Here is a 19,276-nt window from a genome sequence, read left to right on the forward strand (position 1 = left end):
TCATAAATGCCAGATTTATGCCGATAAGGTGCATGTGCCTCCAAATCCGTTGAGCTTGATATTGTCTCCGTGGCCGTTTGCTATGTGGGGCATCGATATGATTGGAAAGATTGAGCCTACGGCTTCGAATGGGCATCGATTCATATTAGTGGCTATTGATTACTTCACCAAGTGGGTGGAAGCAGCCTCTTATACGAACGTGACAAAGCAGGTCGTTGCCAGATTTCTCAAGAGAGACATCATTTGCAGATATGGAGTCCCCGAAAGAATCATTACTGATAATGGTTCTAATTTGAACAACAAGATGATGGCAGAACTGTGCCGGGAATTCAAGATTGAGCATCACAATTCTTCTCCTTATCGTCCGAAGATGAATGGGGCGGTTGAGGCAGCCAATAAGAATATTAAGAAGATTGTGCAGAAGATGGTTGCGACCTATAAAGACTGGCATGAGATGTTTCCGTTTGCATTGCATGGGTATCGAACCTCGGTGCGCACGTCTACTGGGGCAACACCTTTCTCTTTGGTATATGGAATGGAAGTCGTGCTACCGGTTGAGGTTCAAATTCCCTCTTTGAGAGTCCTGATGGACGTGAAATTGCAAGAAGCGGAATGGGTAAGGACCCGGTACGAAGAGTTGAGCCTGATTGAGGAAAAGAGGCTGGCGGCCATCTGTCATGGGCAGTTGTACCAGCAGCGGATGAAGCGTGCTTTTGACCGAAAGGTACGACCTCGTGTGTATCACGTGGGTGATATGGTGCTGAAAAGGATCCTTCCTCCTCAAAACGATCGAAGGGGCAAGTGGACACCTAATTATGAAGGTCCATTCGTGGTCAAGAAGGTTTTCTCTGGCGGAGCCTTGTTGTTAACGACCATGGATGGCGAAGATTTTCCATCCCCTATGAATATGGACGCAGTTAAAAAATACTTCGTATAAAGAGACCCGCTGGACGAAAGGAATAAAATAGTCCAGGCAAAAATGGGTATCCCGGCGAACCGAAAAAGATGAAAAGGTTCGGGTAAAAATTAGGGATAAAAAAAGGAAAAATGTACACCCGACAAGTCGAAAACCTGAAAAGGCGACTTGGGCAAAAAATGGTATCCCGGTGGATTGAAAACCCGAAAGGGAGGTCCAGGCAAAAGAGGGATTGAAACGAACAACTGCGTCTGGCATGATCATTTGCTTTGGTTAATGCACATGGATAATACCCGGTGGGGATCAGTCGGAAACGTCTTGTTCAGAAGGCAGAAAGTACGGAGAGTCTGAGGACATATGGGGTGTAACCGAGTTGAAACTCGACGAGATCACGGGTTCACATTGCCATTAGGATAGATTTTTCCTTTTGTGCGCAGTTACCTCTTTTCAGGAATTGCTTCCTTTGTATTGCTCAATTTGAGCCACACTTTTTCAATCAATAAAATGCATATTCAGTCAAATAATTTTGTTTTTGTTTTTCATTACCGCTTTGATTGCAAAAACATCCAATTATTTTTGATAAAGAATCTTTGCATTTTAAGACATACAGGTCCCTTCCAATGCATGTTTATAAGATTGAAAGCTTGAAATTTTCTTCGGAAGGTTGAGTGACCCAAGTGTTGAAATCTTGACACGCCTGGGGGCACGATTTTATCTAACGATCTCTTTTGCAGGTACTGTTAGGTATTCTCACTCACTCGCAGGTTGTGATGTGGAAGCTTTTGATAAAAGATCCCCGTGGAGTCCAATCAGGGACGAATGAATGAAGGAAGGTGAAAAGACGGCGAGGACGTGCGATGATCCTGGATATTAATCAAGAAGACTCTTCAAAGTCTGAAGATTAGAAAGTTTGTACCAACCCAGGAGTTCGCTCTCCGTAGAGGACGGAGCAGTCGGGAATACAAGGTGATGAATCAGGAAAGTCCAGATGAGTCTGGGAGTTCTCAAAATTGGAAAGCTGACATTGGATTTAGATGTTGAATACCGTGGTTCGACGAGTCGACGGGTGTTCAGTACCAGATTTTCCTGGTTTCCCCAAGCAGAGTGGGTGTTGTTACCTCCTCAGCAGATTCCATGTCTGTGTTTTCCCTAGCAGGGTCGGGATGGTTATCTCCCCAGCGGGTTTGAGATTGGTGTTTCCTCAGCAGCCAGGCCTGAAGGTTGCTATTTCCCAGCGGAGGTATCTATTGGTATTGGTTTCTCCAAGCAGAGTCGGGATTGTTATATTCCCCAGCAAGTTAGAGATTGTTGGTTTCCCCACAGAGTGTGTTGGTGGTTACTTCCCCGGCGAAGTCCCCAAGTGGATCGGGTTCAGTGGAGGTCGTCCCCGGTGAGGGTTGTCCCTTTTCCCAGCAGCAGTGCTATTCCCCAGTAGGGTGGAGATCGGAGTGTTGGTGAGTTCCTCAGCATAGTGCCTCGAGCTCCCCAGGAGAGTCCCTTAAGGGGGATACTTTTTTATGCATTCATCATGTAGATAAGCATAGCATATTGCATAATAAATCGCATAGCATTTCCATGATTATGGAGCATTACGCTGAAAAAAGTCACGCATCATCTTTGCAAGCATAGGCTAGTCTCAAGCCGTGATTACCGTTTGAGAAGTGGTTTCGCTAGTTGGAAGATCAGCATCAGCATGGCAAGCCTCAGTTACTCGAGCTGTGGTTACCGCCTAAGAATTGGTTTTGTCGGATGGTGAAGATGTTACTCCGAGGAGTTTAGCATCGTGACGTTGGGTCAACGGTATTCCCCAGTAGTGCGATACTGGAGGAGATTTCTGTCATGCGAGATAGAAATTTGAAGGTGTTACTCTGAGGAGTTTAGCATCATGACGTTAGATTAACAATGTTCCCCAGTAGTACGATATTGGAAGAAACTTTTCCGTCGGGCGGAGATGGAAATGAAATCAAAGGACGTTACGCGATCAGCGCAAAAATACGGTTCAATCGGGGAAAAGGAAGTGTTGCGGCATTTTTTGGAGAGCGGGGTTCAATCGGAGAAAAGGAAGTGTTGCGACATTTTTTGGAGAGCGGGGTTCAAATGGAGATTGGAGTTGAAGATTATATCCGGGATGAGGTCCTCAGGATTATCTTCTGTTCATGTGTCACCTTAGACTTTGGCTGAGGTCAACAGAGATCGTTATGGGTGTCTTATGAGGAAGAGACACACATGTTACCTTCCTTTTGTGAAGGTGTACCCTCTGATATGTCGCCATCAGAGTGGTGTTTTGGTGTTATTTCTGGCGTTGCCAGCGGAATTATCACAAGAAAGCGGAGAACGGGGTTCAAATGGAGAAAGGGAAATGTTGCGGCATTTTCTAGAGAGCGGGGTTCAAATGGAGAAAAGGAAGTGTTGAGGCATTTTCTGGAGAACGGGGTCCAAATGGAGAAAGGGAGACACGAGGTGTTTTCCGGAGAGCGGGGTTCACAATGGCGATCGCGAGCTATCGTCAGGAGACTGGGGTTCAAAATGGAGAGCGGGGTTCATTATTTGGCAAACAAGACTACTATGAAGTTGTCGGGGTTCAACTGCGGTGATCCGGGATCATTCGCGCAAAAGAAAATATTTGTTCGGGGTTCAAGAAAACGAAAAAAAGGAACTCATCAGAAAGTTCCGGGGTTCAAGAAAAGTAAAAAAAAAGAAGTAATAATAATCCCCAACGGATAGGTGGTGTTTAGGCCATGGTTATCCCTGTGTTACCATTTATTTTGGTATACAGGTCGACATTCTATTTCGGTATTCAGGCCGACTTTTCTCCGTACCCGACGGATTCTTCTTTTCGAGATTGCTTCTTTGCCGATTCTGATAGGCATTGTTGATTATTACCCATCAGAGTGCAAATTGTTCGTCTGTTCTTGGTATTCAATCACTCTTCACCCTGATCATCTGAAAGCCGAGGCTGTTCATATCGACAGGTTCACAGTGGATTGAATAGGGGCAGCTGTAACACCTTAAAATTTGCCCTCCTCTCTTGGGACTAGCTTAACATATTGCATTTCATCTTTTAGGACATTAGTCATTGCATCTTTGCATATCATATGGATAACAATAAGCAAGTCATCCTCCTAAGTCTTGCTCAGAAGATAAAGAGGTTAAAAGATTCAAGCCTAAGGGTCTCATGAATTGATCACTAATCATCTGAGGGTTTGTGCTTCAATTAAGGTTTATTGGTTCCTCAAGGAGATTGGTTTTTATATTGGTTGAAGTGGTACACCATCATCATGGTCTAATCATCACCAAGAGGTTCATTGTGCCTGATCATGTTCCTTGGGATTAGGGTTTTGACCTCTGGTCAACCCTAATCAATTGTATTGTACCAATCAGGGTTTGTCAAGGAGATGAGGCCTTTCATGAGAGGGGGATAATTACATGGTTTTAATGAGCTTGTGTAAGCTAGGGTTTTATTTTGGAGCCATTTCATCAGGAGATTGAGGCTCAAGTTCATCTGTGCGTGATCAATTCATCTAAAACCCTAGAAAGTCAACCAAAGTCAACTGTGCATTCAACCATGGATTTGAAGGTGGGAAATGGTTAGAGAGGCCTCATTCATGTCCATACAAGTCTCATTTGACATTTCAAACATCAACAATGAAGAATTTGAGGTCAGATGAAAAGTTTCCAAAAATAGTAAGTGACCTGTAATTTGAAACTACCAAAAATGGAAAGGTTTTCTCCTCAAGTTTACATCACCAAGAAAGCTTCAAATGAAATTTTGTCCAACATTAAAGTTGAAGATCTTTCTCTCCCCTTTCCAAAAAGTCCAAGAACATGAATTTCTCATGTATGGTTGAGAAGATATGGATCAATCATGGTCAAATGATTTTGAACTTCAGGCATGCATAACTTTTGAACCATAAGGCCAAATGAAGTGGTTCTTTTTGCAACATTTCTCTCTTGTCATGCACTATCCAATTCATGCATCACATATCATGCATTTCCATCACAAATTTTTTGGACTTTTCATTTGAATTTTGGAGGGAAAGTGGTAATTCAAAAATTATGCATTGCCTTCACATTTTACCAATTACACTTGGCTCTAAACAACATTTGAAATGATTCCAAGGGCAAATTAGAGCACTGTTCCATTGGCATACATTACATGAGGGTGAATTGACAAATTGACATTACACTTCAATTTCACTAATCCATTTGCATTTGGCTTAATTGTGATTAGCAACATGGTTAAGGCATCATATAAAAGTTAAAGCATAACAGAAACAGGGTTAACACTTCATAATTCTCAGATCAAGATCCATTTGCACAATTTTCTTCACTTGGTTCTCTCACTTTTTCATCAAATTTCTTCATAAACCTTGCCTTGTTCTTGATTAATCCTTCATCCACAAGCATAATTGAACATTTTGGAAGCAAGATCCATCAAGTTTCATGCAAATTCGAAGCTGTTGAAGTTTGCATCCATTAATGGCAGTTGGAGATTTAAGCAATATCAAGCACGATTGAGCACTAAGCCTTCATCCAAATAATCATACAAGAGCTGAGGAACAACTGTTTGGACTTCTCAAGGCTTGAATCAACCTGTTTCACTTCTGCATTTCCATTAAGGTCAGAATTCGACTCTCATGATTCATGAAATTGATGTATGCATGTTGTAGATCCTTTAATGCTGATCACACTGAACTTTAGATCCATGAAATCCATGCAGAAATGAGTGAGATATGCTAGATTTAGGTTTAACATGTGAAACTTCTTTTGCTCGAATCTTTTGATACATGTAGAATTAGGTTAAATTGAGCTTTGATCCATGATGTACGTTGGAAGATCTATCCAATGGTGTACTGGTTTTTGATTTCTGGACAATTGTGTTCTTGAGCATATGAACACAATGCAGGTGTATGAAGATCCTAGGGTTTTCATGTCCAGAACGCTTTTGATCTTGTTAAGCGCTTGCCTGCATGCGTTTTTGTGTTAGTCTTCATGTACTGGACCACGTGTATCCTGCATGGCTTAGTGATTGGTCCAAATTGATTTGCGTTGCCACATAGACTTTAATGAAATGCAGAGTTTCATTGTTAGCGCGCCCTGGTTTAAATTTTGGCACGGTTGATTCCAGCCGTGGACATTTCCAAATAAGCCTTTTCCATTTTATTCCATTTTTCTCACATATTCATACTATGCTTTTCACATTGCATTTTATTTTTTCTCCACTTAAAAAATTCATAACTCCATAAATAATGATCCAAATGACCTGGGAATTTTTGCATCTTGTTCCTCATCATGTCTAGTTTTTTTGACTATTTTTCCAGAATTTATGCTCGGTTGGATTTTAATTTGGCCTAGGGTTTGTGTATGCATGTCCAATTTGAACCTTGCTTGCCATATGCTTTGTGAAATGATGAGTTTTCATCCAATGCTTTTGAAACTTTGCATGCTTAAACTAGACATATTTAGGGACCTTGTGGTGTTGAGTTTGCATTTTTAGCATTTATGGTTGTTGAGATATGATCTGGTTAATGTAGGTGTGACAATGTGTGTCACACTTTTGTTTGCTCATCTTGTGTAATTTCTTTGCCATGCCAAATAAATGTAAAATGATGTGATATTTTGCATGATGCTTTTTCTGGATGTTAGGATTGGTCATGAATTTTTGTAGAAATTTTGGATGCATTTCTGATTTGTTTGGGATTTTCCTTGCTGGTTGACCATGTTTGAACTTTTGAAGAGTGTTGAACTTCCATGATTTGTGAAATGCTAGTTGTGTATCATATGGATTTGAAATTTTGCACATTGTTTCTAGACACATTGAAGTTTATTGTGGCTTTGGTTTGAGGCATTTATCATTTGTCAATTCTATTTTAGGCTTGTGTTAAGTTGATGTAGCAAATTGTGTCCTAGTTGAGCTTGTTTGTGCTTACCTTGCCTTGATGAATTTGATTGTCATGCTTAAACTTGTCCAAATGCCTTGATTTTTGGTGTGTTGATCATATGATGTGTTCTGTTTATCCATGATTTTTCTTGAGATTTATTGGATCATTTTTGAATTAATGTGGATTTGTTCATTCTGTTGTATCAATGTGATTCCAACTTGCATGCCCTGCCTTATTTGCTTTATGAAATGAATTTGGTTGATGCTATTGACATGAGACCTTTTGGATTGTGTTCTAATTTGGTTAAAGTTGATTCATGTCAATTTTCATATTCTGTTTTGAATTATTTCTCCCTCTTTGACCCTAGGCCTTGTCCTAGTGGTTTGTGCTTATGTTTGAGCTTTGTTTTCAGGATAAGAAGCACATGACCATGAGGAGATTGATTCACATTGCTTAAGTTGGATTGTTTGGTTGATGCTTGACTAACCTTGACTTGTTTTGTAGGTGGCTTTTAGCTCATTTGAGTTGAGCTTGTGCCTTGCATCTTGATGCATTGCTTGCTTGTCTGTTTGGCTATGTCTGTTGACTGTTGATTATTAACTATATGTTTGACTTTGTGAATTGTGTACTGACTGAGTTAGATTGTTTTCAGGTACATTAGTTGCTTAAGTTCATTTTGAACTTGCTTTTGCTGTTGCTTGGTTGCTTAACCATTTGAGGTATAAATCATTGACTTCATGTAGTCTGGAAGACCTGTCCTGTTACTTGGGCAGGCACCTGTCTGAAGCCCTCCTTAAGAGGCAATGTTTGTGATTGTTTATCTTTGTGCCAAGCAGGAAAAGTCCTTTGATAAGGCAATTGGCAGATAAAAGAGATGTGCATTCCATCTTCTGCTATTCAGTGTGTCATCCACTTTGCTCACACACCTTGTGTTGATGCATTGTGGATATTAACTCAAGATCTTTGTTGAGTCAGTCATATGTGGAGAAGAGTTCCAACTTTCTGAACTCCCACACTTTCATTTGTCTGAAGCTCTCCCAGGCCAGGGATAAGAGCTGTGAGGTCTTACCCTCACTTCTCATTTCATCTGCTTCACCCTAACTCTCAATGTTAGGGTTAAGAGCTAACATCACCCGATTCCAGTTGGCTTGTGTTTCACAGCCTAACCTTGTGTGAGTCCACTTTGTTTGTATATAGTGTGTGCTAATTGTGTGTATGTTTGCTTTGCTTTGCCTGTTTAGGATAGCTTGCTGCCTGTGCAAGTTAGATAGAAACCTCAACCTAGGACCATTGTGGATTACATGATAACTATTAGGCTCGAGTCAGTCTCCATTCTAGTTTGTCATTTCCCAGTCTCTAGTTAGGAGAAAGTTTCTCCCCTGTTAAGGGGAACTACGTTGCCCTGATCCTCATACCAGATGAGGTACGTAGGCAGGAGATCGTACGAGATCTCTCCGGGCACCCTTTTTCTTTTTGTGTGTGTTTGCTTGACAATTATTAGGCTCGAATGCCGGACTCCCTGTTAACTTGTTTGTTTGTTATCCCTCTTGTGTGTTAGGAGATGGATGTAAGACCAGCGATTGGCAGTCCGTATCCTATTGGTGTTTGTTTGTGTGGAGTCTGACGTAAGTCCAGCAATTGGCATTTGGTTTCCAGTGTGGGTTTGTTTGGTTCGGAGTCTGATGTAAGTCCAGCGATTGGCATTCGGTTTCCATGTTTGCCTGTTTGTGTGTGTTTTGTTTCGGCGTGCGTGAGCCGAACTACGGTAGCTCTGATTATCATTCTAGATGAGATACGTAGGTATAGGATGCGATATCCTAGCGAGCCCGTTCCCCTCTTCTCCCACCTGTGTTGTTTTCAGTGTGTGTGTGTGCATTTGTTTTGAGCAATTTCTTTCAGCAACCTTATTCTTTCCTTTTGAGCGTGGATCCCGTCGAATACGACAGATGCGTAGGGGTGCTAATACCTTCCCTTCGCATAACCGACTCCTGTACCCTGTTATCTTCGGTCGTAAGACCATTTCCTTTCCAGGTTTACTTCGAGCGTTTCCTTTCCCTCTTTGGGATAAATAATGCACGGTGGCGGCTCTGTTTGTTTTGTTTTAGCCCGCCGGTTGTTTTTCGCGGATGCGACACGTGCGCGTCAAATAAAACTTTGAGGTTCGTGAAGGTTTGAGCACTAGGCGTTGGGGAAGCCCTTGACGATGAGCCTCTTCACATGCACCATCTTATGGAAGCCATGATACCTACAACAACAACAACACAACATCATACACAGAGAAAAAGATTGAAGAAAATTTCACAGAGATAGCTCATAATGAAAAGTAGAAAGCAGAGGAGTATATGAGAATTGTGAGGAGAAAGTGATTTGAAAAATCACTATTTACAAGCCAACTAGTCGTCGCCCATCGCATGTAATATACCTGCATCGCGCATGATGCCAACGACTATCTCTAACGTTCTTCTATAACAACCATATCGTGCGCGTCATAGACTCATCGTGCATGCGATGCTAACGGTATCCAAAATATCCTTAACGTCTCTATTGTGCGTGCGATGCCTATATCGTATGCGTGAAAAAGTCTTATCACGCACGTGATAGATCACATGATCATCCTAGAGGCTGAATTTCCCTCTATTTTTTTCTTTGTTTCCCTCTTTCTTTTCTTTTCTACCTATTTTTTTCTCCAACAACATAACACCAAATTTGACAATGTTAAAAAAAATCCCAATGACATAAAAAAAATTCTTACAGATGAGTTGCTTCCCATCAAGCGTTTTTTTTACGTCAATAGCTTGATGGTCCATGTCTAAGGTAAGTCAGGCACAATGGATACTCTCACGCCGATCACTTCACCTTTTCTTTGTCATTTATTTATCTTGCTATCTTTTTCCTCAAGATGGTAACATGTATCCAAATTCTCAACACACGGTGCCCAATCAATCATACACCTTGAAAACAAATTTTTATTGAACTTTAAGATAAGCTCACTTGTTTCTACATCAATCTTTTCTTTCTCGATTGCCAAGAATGGTCGTCCGAGAATACCATATCCTTCTAAATCTTCTTTTGTATCAAGCACTACAAAATCGGCATGAAACACTTAGAGGTACCTTAAATAAATTCGATAACACTTATCAATAAATGTCAATCGTTAAACTTATCTTCGTATCTAGAAACATTAGTCTTGAACTTTCGAGAAACCCTAAAAATATCATTTATTTAACTATTCACAAAAATAAATATTTAAGTTGAAAAAAAAGAATAAGCACTTTCTTAACTCCCTCCATGGACTAAAGATACCATAAGTTTCGTTTTGATCCAAACAGGGAACATCACTCTCTCTCTCTCTCTCTCTCATTTCAGAACTGCCTCTCTCTCTCTCTCCACCTACACTCTTCCACCCACTCACATTCAGGTGTCCGTACCCTCTGAGTGCCACGGTCACCACCATCCTCTCACAAAATTACACCACAAACAAACTCCATCTCACAGAAACAAACTGTATCAGCAAAATGTCAAAAAAAACACTGAACTAGATCCTTGCTTCCACTAGTTTCAATCCTGATTTTGCTTCCCCTTCTGCCATTCTTCTCCTAGATCTTCTATTGTTTTCTCCACCATCACTTCACAACCCCTTTGACTAGGTTGATTATTTTTCTACCCTTTTGTTTTCCAAGCAAAAATATTATTTTTCTACCTTTTGATGCATGCAGGATCGATAAGATTTCAATCTTTAATATTTGTTTGTTGTGTTTTGTGTTTTAGGTTTAAAGGGGTTGTGCAGTTTCGTTCAAAAGTGAAACCTTTCAGCTGTTTCTGAACTTGGGTTGCTCTACAATGAGGGTTTAGGATTGAATTTGTTTTTTGGGACTGTGATTGTTTGTGTGGGTCTAATGGGTAGTTCTGGAGAATCGAACATCAATGGAATAAATGCTTCTGTTGGTGGTTTGGTTTGGGTCCGACGCAGAAATGGGTCATGGTGGCCAGGTCGGATAATGAGTCTTGATGAATTGTCGGAGGGTTGTTTGGTTTCTCCGAGATCGGGTACTCCGGTTAAGCTCTTAGGTCGTGATGATGCTAGTGTGTAAGTGTTTCTTCTAGTTCTTCAATTTTTATATATTTTTATACAGTTTTTTGCTTTTATTTTTTTTGGGTTGATAGTTCACTAGTTTTACCCTTAAGATTGTTGATTTTGATGTTAAGGGTGTGTTTGAGAGTTAGGAGGGATTTAGGATGTAAGAGAGGGGAATCCCTCACTTTGTTTTGATTCAGAAACCCCTCTGATTTGGAGGATTGAGAAATAGCTATGGAGAAGGGTTTTGGAGGGTTTTGTTTTTGTGGAAAATCTACAAACTCGTTTCCTCTATTATAATAACTCCCAAACAAGGGAAGAGCTTGCCATAAACATAAACCCTACCCTCTTAAACCCCCTCCCAAACAAAATTTAGAGTTTGACTATTTGGTAGGGTTGGTGTGAAGCAGTGTTGTGGATGGCAGGTGACAAAATATGGCCAAAGGACAAAACTTTGCCGTTTAAAAACGCCATTGCTGCCTTCTGCGCTGCCATGGAGGATATCCCTTCACAAATTGCCTAGGGAAGTTGTCACAAAATCTGCCACGCCATTTAACAACATCGGTGTGAAGAGAGGATGAATGGGGAACTAGAGGAGTTGATTTTGGCACGAGGCTTATGCTAGTCTAGCTATCCTTTCTTCTAATTTTCATATCTGCCAAATGCGGCCTTAATGGAATTTTGCTGTAGCTATATGATGCTGGCTTGATTATCCCGAGGTCTTTCAATTATTCCGGCTTGATCACTAGAGTTTTAGCTTTTTAGTTTCTTGTGTGTGTGTGTGAGTGTTGTGAGGGGGTTGGGCGTGGGTGGCAGCTGCTGGGGAGTTCCCAATTAAAGTCCTTTTGACCAGTGTTATCAAATATCGCCGCCATGGCCGCTATGGCGGATATACATGGCGGTTTTTGGGCTCGCAGCAATCGTAAATATCGACTGATATTGCTGGTTTTTCCGCTATAGCCCGTTATAACGGCGCCGCAAAGCGGCAAGTGTGGTGGGATTTTGGCTCTCCGCCATGGATAACACTGTTTTTGACGCCATACAATAGATTTATATTTGAAACAAGCTTTTCAATAACTTTAACAGGCTTTTCAATAACTTTAACAAGCTTTTCTCAAAGCAATTTCACAATTTACACATGATTTGGTGTTTCTGGTGATATTATTGGAGCTACTCGGGGATGGAATTTTTTTAAATCTTAATCATGATTCCTAGATCTTCAACAGAGGGGATGTCCTTGTTTTGTGTTTTCTGATATATTAGAAAACTATGCAGCCATGGAGCACTGCTCTTAATTTGAATATTATAGGTATCTCTATTTAAAATTGTACAAGCTATTGAAATTGGAAGATGAATTAAATATGTTCTTATTTATTGTGACGTTAAGCTTAGGAGTGCATTGAACTAATTTATGTTCCTCCAAAAATATGATTGGAACTTTTTCTTTTTAATGTTTGGTCAGTTGTTTGATATGAGCTATTGATGTCGAGAATAGTGTTGAGGTTATTTTGTATCATCACACCTGTGTGCTTTGCTTGAGCTTTGTATGAATGCTTTTTTTTCTTCTGATACTGTTTAAAGCAAAAGATCTCCCTGTAATGTTTTGTCTTAGTTTTTATTTATTCATGATTACTTTACATTTGGGCAAGTTGCTGTATATCTTGATTCTTGAATTTGTTTGTTGTTTGAGGTGTAAAGCTGATTTATGCCTGCACAAGGTTTGATTTTGGAAAAACTCCTTTGTGGTGCAGGGATTGGTATAATCTTGAAAAATCAAAGCGAGTAAAAGCTTTTCGTTGTGGAGAGTACGATGAATGCATTGAGAAGGCAAAGGCTTCTGCTGCTGGTTTAGGCAGAAAGGCAGTGAAGTATGCTCGCAGAGAAGATGCTATTCTGCATGCTCTTGAGCTAGAGAGTGCTCACCTGGATAAGGTACCTTTACCGTTATGCTCCGGATCAGATAAATCTGGTAGTGAACATGGTGAATCTGCTGAAGAATTACCCGCGATATCTAATTCTGGTAATGGCAATGAGGACGTGATTGGTGATTTGAGCGACTCTGAAGACAATTCTAATTCAGCTCCAGAATTGTCACAATCTGGTATATCTTTTGAAGAACCTAATCATAATGGTTCTTTAAAGATTCAATCTATGCAGGGAAGGAGGAGAAGAACACCTAACGATTCAGAAGATGATGGAACTGAAGGAGTGAAGCGAATGAGAGGGCTCGAGGATCTTGGCATTGGCGTAGTGTCAAAGAGAAAGGTCCAGGGTTCAGGTCCAACTGATATAGCTCAGCATGTCAGTGCTTCCCTTAACAATTCAATCACAGGGAACGGTTTGGCCAATGGAACTTCTGTAAATGGCGTTAAGGGTTATTCTTCTCTGAAAAGGAAGAGATCACAAGTTTCAAATGTTCACGAATTCTTGAAAAGAAAAAATCGACGCCGACCTTTGACTAAGGTTTTAGAGAGTACTGCAATGGTATCAGTTCCTGTTACTTGTGAACAGCTTCCTAGTTCAAGCAATTCTCCACTATACGGGATAACTAACGGAAAGGTTTCAGAATTTGATTCTACCTATTCAAAGAAAAGTTCTGCAATGGAAATTCACAACTCAGATACTGCTGCCAAGGCTGCTTGTGAGAATGTAACTTCATTAATTGTTCATGACCATGGTAGTGATTTTTCCCAAGTTGATCTCAAGGAAAAGGATAACGAGACTTCTGAAATACAAGCGCTAGCTGGCAAGGATTCTGCTGATGTATTATTTGATGTACCATTTGTTGGGGTTCTAGAGGAGGAGAAACCCACTCCAGGTACACTAGAACGTGATTTCTTTACTGTCTTCTACTCTTCTATATCTGAGATGTTTTTTCACCTATGCTAATTGTATGTATGAATGTTTTCCTTTCTTGAGGTTTTCATATCAATGAAACTCTTTTTGCCCATTTATAAAGCCGTAGAATATAGTTTGGTTATATTTCTTCTGTACTGCATCAGTTTAGATATACCTATGCTGGATAATTACCTCACATTATTGTTGTAATTTCTTGTTTTAGGTTTGTCACCCACACTTGTTTCTTGTTCATACGGCATACCTGAAGTTAATGCATTGGAGCAGCAATCTTGTCAAGCCAGTGAATCTGAAACTTTTCCATTGAGAAATGGTTGCAAGAATGAATCTGGTTCTACGAGTTCAGCTGTTGGTCACGACATTGTTGGTGATAGAGCAGACAAAGATAGTTCAAAGTGGCAGTCTAAAGGAAAGAGGAACTTAAGACATACAAGTAAAAACAGAAAACAAGTCTCTAGAAATTACGCGGGCATGGATGGTGAATCCGGTGCTTATTTAACAGGAACAGGGAACTCAGATGGATTCTGTCAAGGTGCCGGTCAGAAACAGAAAGTTGATTGGAACGGCACAAGTGTATCCAATGCTTCATACAATTGTAATTCTCAAATCAAGTCCAAGCCTATTGCTGAAGGTCAAGAAGCAGAAGGGTTTCGGGACCTGAGCAAGCATATTAGGGGTACAGTAGCAGAAGTAAAGCAGTTGCCGAATGGATCTCTTGCACCTCAGAGATCACTTCCTTATCGCCAGTCACGTTTTACCATTAACTCGAGATATGAAATGGCAGATTTTCCTGGAAAAAGCTGTACTTCGGATGGGACATTATATGATGTTAAACTAGAAGTTAAATCCAGCTACCGGCCGCAACACGTCCCTTTGGTTTCCCTTGTGAGTAAAGTGAATAACAAAGCATTTATCGGACACCCTTTGACAGTTGAGGTATTGGAAGAAGGTCATTGTGATAAAATGTTGAGCGGCATTGGAGGTGACGAGGAAGAAGTTGGTGATATCTATTGTGCAGCGAAGCCAAAACCAGTAACCAAAAGAAAACCTTCTAAGAAATCGTCACGTTTATCACGTAGGAAATCTTCCAAGTCAAAGAAATCCGGGCTGTTGAATAAGAAAATAAGGAAGTTGTCTTCATTGACCGGTCACAGACAGTCAGAAGAAGAGAGAAAACCAGTCGTAGATAAGCTTAAAGGTCCTGTCATTGCATGTATTCCTCTTACAGTAGTATTCAGTAGGATACATGAGGCATTGAGCGGCCAGGCACGGTCGTCACACCGTGCAGCATCAACAACAAACCCATGAAATCAGTTATTGGGGATGGTGCAGGAAACTGTTCTTCGGTATTTTATTTTTTAAACTTTATCCAGAGTTCGCATTGCAGCATCACACATTCTGCCATGAAGGTTTGAGAATCTTGTGTACAATTTTCGAGACATTTTTATGTAGAAGTTGTAGGAGTTTTATTCACATGAATGAGCCTTTCTGTTGGCTCTGTAAATAATGTAACATTGGATGAGAGGTGGTTATTATTAGGTATTTAACCTGATATTGGGTTTGTTATAAAGTAATGAGTCTGGTTGTTTGGGACAGTAGTTTTAGATATTGTACTTTCCATTCTAAAGGCTAAAACAAAATTGTAATTGTGAGTGGGTCACCATTTCAGTTTTGTATTGTATGGAACCTTATCATGCCATAGATACATATACAGATTGTTAAGAATATTATCATTTTCTGTTCTTTTGTATGTTTATTTTATTAACAGTTTCAAATATTTCATAGCTGGAGGAATTGGAGTTTGAACCTCCTACATTACACAACTTCATAGTTTTAAGTTTACTTATAAGTTATAAGCTATTTTTTATTTATTGAACATGATTTTTTTTAGTAGGATAATTGGGATTGATAATATGAAAGAAGGGTAGTGATGTTGAATTTGAAGTCTGAAGTTATTATGTTCAGAGAGATCCCAAAAACTTGGTGCCTGTTTGGTGTAAGTAGAAATCACGGTGAGTGAGAAGCTACAAATAGTAGCTTCACAAAATCACGTAGAAGTCACTAACTTCACAAAATTACGGAAGAACTGATGGTAACTGTGAGGCAGTGGTGAGTGGCCATGATTCCAAACATAGAATTTGAATCTCAAATTGAATTATCATGTCTTGAAGGGTTTCATTTTAATATAACACAAAGGACCTATATTTATAGGGATACATTGATACTGCAAACAACATACCAAAGACCATTTTAGTGGTGATTATTATAAGTTACTCCTTCCGTCTCATATTATAAGTAAATTATACTTTTTAGATTCATTAAATAAATTAATTATTTAATGAATCTAAAAAGTTAAATTTGCTTATAATATGAGATGGAGGGAGCACTTATCCTTTTAAAAATGTAAGCACTTATAAATCACACATACTAGATACTAAATCATGACATCTATTACCTATCTATAAAAACTAAAATTCTTGGAAATTCCAAATTAACCATTCTAAGTACATACTCAATTTTTCCTTAATCCAAAGTTATTAATGTCTAATTACATATTTGCTGCAATCTTATGCATTTGGCATTTGTGACAGCTGATGTGTCAGTTTGTGAATCAATTCTATTCTAGTGGTTAATTGAAAAGACAATCTTCATTCAACTTTTATGTGAGAAACAACAAAGAGACATTTGAATTAACTTTAAAAGAGTCACACAAATTTCAATACTTCTAATTCATTACCACTGCAACCAATGTTAAAAGCTTCAACTCGCCACATTATCAATTTCGGCTATCTTCCTTCTTCTTTTCGTAAATCCTTCATCTTCTATACTCTATAGTTGTTGTCCCCTTATTCTTCAACACCATCAATAGACCACATACTTTTCTTTTACACTTGCTTCGATTAAATCATGTTTCTTTCTTGCTTCAATCTTTATCTAATGTTTGGACATCCCTTTTGTTGTTTCAGCATACAGAGCAATCTAATGGCTCACCCAATAGAAGCTATCAGGGATATCAACGGCTCAAAAGATTTATGAAAAATAGTTGTTCGATGTAAAGATCTGCGGTCTGTGACAAATGCCTCTAGCAAATAGCACTTGAGGATGGTTTTGCTTGATGCAAAGTATGAATAATTCATTAGTTTTTGTACAACATTTGTTAAAGTTGTTTGTTGCAATCAAAACGTCTTCGTCTCTAATGTCCCATATTATATTTCATTTGTCACCGCATTTGGTCTAAGTGAATGCTGATAACAATAAAAACAAGGTTGTTTTTATAATAACTGATATGAGGTATGTTAGTTTTTTTATGGTTTGAATCAAGTTATTTAGTTAGATTAATTCTTGATTATATATTTACCTTCTTATGTGCTAGGTCATGTATTTAGCTGCAGCAAAAGTGCAAAAGTTTGATTCAATATACTATTTAGGGTCAGCTTGCTTTACAGTTTTACAATTATTATAAGAGTCATAAGGAAGATGGTAATGTTATTGTACTTTTGCAGAATGCAAGGATAAATGGGGATCAATGTATTATTGTTATTTACTATAGCATGTCATTTTCCTATACAAAGATTTACCAATTTATTATTAACTACGATTTTCTAATGTACATGTATTGAAGGAGGTTTTCCCTTGAATGTATCCAACGCATGGGATGACACTAAGTTAACTATCAATGATGTTAACATAGTTGAGATTAAGAAGCTAAAAGAAAGGTAGACCATTTCTAAGACAAATGCCTCAAATATTTTTTATTACTGTTAAAATCGAATTCATTCCAACTCTTCTAATGATTTTTTTCTTTGTTATACATCACAGTCTTCGACGAGAATTACCTTTGTTATCTTCGTTTAGCCTACAAGTTGAATTGACCCAAAACTCATAATATTCTGAGTTTGATAAGTTTATATGGAAAACTGAAATTCTAAGTCCATTTGAAATCACGAGTCTTCAACATGTAAGGCAACTTTTTCTTTATCGTTACTTTATGAATCAATTTCTTATGTTTGACCTTTGGTTGGATTGCACCTACCATAGCAGACAACTTGTGTGACCGTTGCCAAATTGGACAAATTTGAGGTTGGCCAAGCAAAGTGGTATTATGATGGTTGTGGTGAGTGTACAAAATGTGTTGCACTTAAAGATGAAAAATTGAAGTGTTATGCAAATCACATAACAACTGAATTGGTCCCAAGGTATGGTGCAGAGCAAACTATTCTTATTATTAATTGAACGGTTAGAACCATTACGTCATTTCTGGATGCGTATTTTATTTACCGTTTTGAAATAATATAGGTACAAACTTGAAGTAATGGTTGTAGACTGGAAATTCAAGGCCAGATTCGTCTTTTAGCACAACAATTGTGTGAAGTTAATTGGAAAATCTGTCGTTGAAATGAAAAGGGAGTTGATAGAGGTAGTTGTTTCTGCTTGTTCAACACGTATTATTTATAGCTGGATTTTTAATAAGGTGTTAGTATTAATTCAGGCTGGTGAAGATAATCCCCTAGAATTCCCTTATGAACTTGATGCAATATTGACAAAAGAGTTGGCCATTAGAGCTGTTTTTCAGCCAAAATATGGAAGACTTTCTGTTATTGACTTTAAAGACGATGAAGAATCCCGTAGAAAAATAAGGGACAACTTCAAATGTGGAGAGGTAATCTGATAGAAACCAACTGATATATAAAAGAAAACCGGGAAAACCCCTTTGAATTACAAAATAGTATCACAGACTTCGAGGGTCTGCACCTCCTAATGCCAAAATGACCTCTTTTCTTATCCAATTCCAAGATGATCCACTCCCTCAATGTCTTCCCCTATTTATTCTAAACCTAAACACTCTTAATTAATAATATAATAATTCTAATAATTACCCACTAACTCTCCTAATAATTTAATATCAGTTACAAAACTCAAGAGTCTATCATAATCTTAGTGGACTTCTTAGTTGGATAACATCATATACTAAATTGTGTTGGCATAACCAATCCTAATATCATTTTTTTTGAAGCATACATCAAAACTTTGAATATCCGGGCCTTTATCACATAAGGAATTACTAGTTTTTTGTAAGTTTATTCCTCTATCTATTAGCACAATAAGTACTACCGATAGTGTTGCATGCTTTAATTAATGATGATTTTTAAAAAATCTTAATGCATGAACCTCTTTCTGTCATGAAAATAGGTTTGATACCTCTCTCATTATTATTTTTGGTATATATAGAGATTACAGGGTTATACAAGTAATTACACTAATTAATTACATTTAATGAGAACAAATCAATTTCTGATTTGTTTCCCTTATTCTAGGAACAAGCCCTATGAATAAACTCATTCCTATTCACACTGATCTGTTTCCCTTATTCTAGGAACAAACCCTTAATCTATGAATAAACTAATTCCTATTCACATCCCCCCTCAAATTGATGTGGTTGGTCAATGAGCATCAATTTGCTAACAAGAAACTGATGACGTGGACGCGGAACGACCTTGGTAAGAATATCTGCAACCTGCAACTAAGTACTGACATGAGGAAGTGATA

At 38.7% G+C, this 19,276-nt stretch overlaps 1 protein-coding gene across 1 annotated transcript; it reads left to right on the top strand.

The window, feature by feature from the left end:
* The first annotated feature begins 10,093 nt into the window (after positions 1-10,093).
* Positions 10,094-15,462, top strand: LOC127076429 (uncharacterized protein At1g51745). The gene is made up of 4 exons (XM_051018084.1): positions 10,094-10,445; positions 10,567-10,885; positions 12,625-13,691; positions 13,935-15,462. Exons 2-4 carry the CDS (start codon positions 10,695-10,697, stop codon positions 15,035-15,037), a joined length of 2,361 nt encoding a protein of 786 aa, XP_050874041.1. The 5' UTR covers positions 10,094-10,445; positions 10,567-10,694; the 3' UTR covers positions 15,038-15,462.
* The last annotated feature ends 3,814 nt before the right edge of the window (positions 15,463-19,276 follow it).

This window comes from Lathyrus oleraceus, chromosome 4, assembly GCF_024323335.1.
Source record: "Lathyrus oleraceus cultivar Zhongwan6 chromosome 4, CAAS_Psat_ZW6_1.0, whole genome shotgun sequence".
Taxonomy (NCBI): Eukaryota; Viridiplantae; Streptophyta; class Magnoliopsida; order Fabales; family Fabaceae; genus Lathyrus; species Lathyrus oleraceus.

Coding starts and splice junctions, on each gene's coding strand:
- LOC127076429 (XM_051018084.1), top strand. CDS start 10,695: ATGGGTAGTTCTGGAGAATCGAACATCAATGGAATAAATGCTTCTGTT. Junction 10,886..12,624: donor GGTCGTGATGATGCTAGTGT/GTAAGTGTTTCT, acceptor TTTGTGGTGCAG/GGATTGGTATAATCTTGAAA. Junction 13,692..13,934: donor GGAGGAGAAACCCACTCCAG/GTACACTAGAAC, acceptor TTCTTGTTTTAG/GTTTGTCACCCACACTTGTT.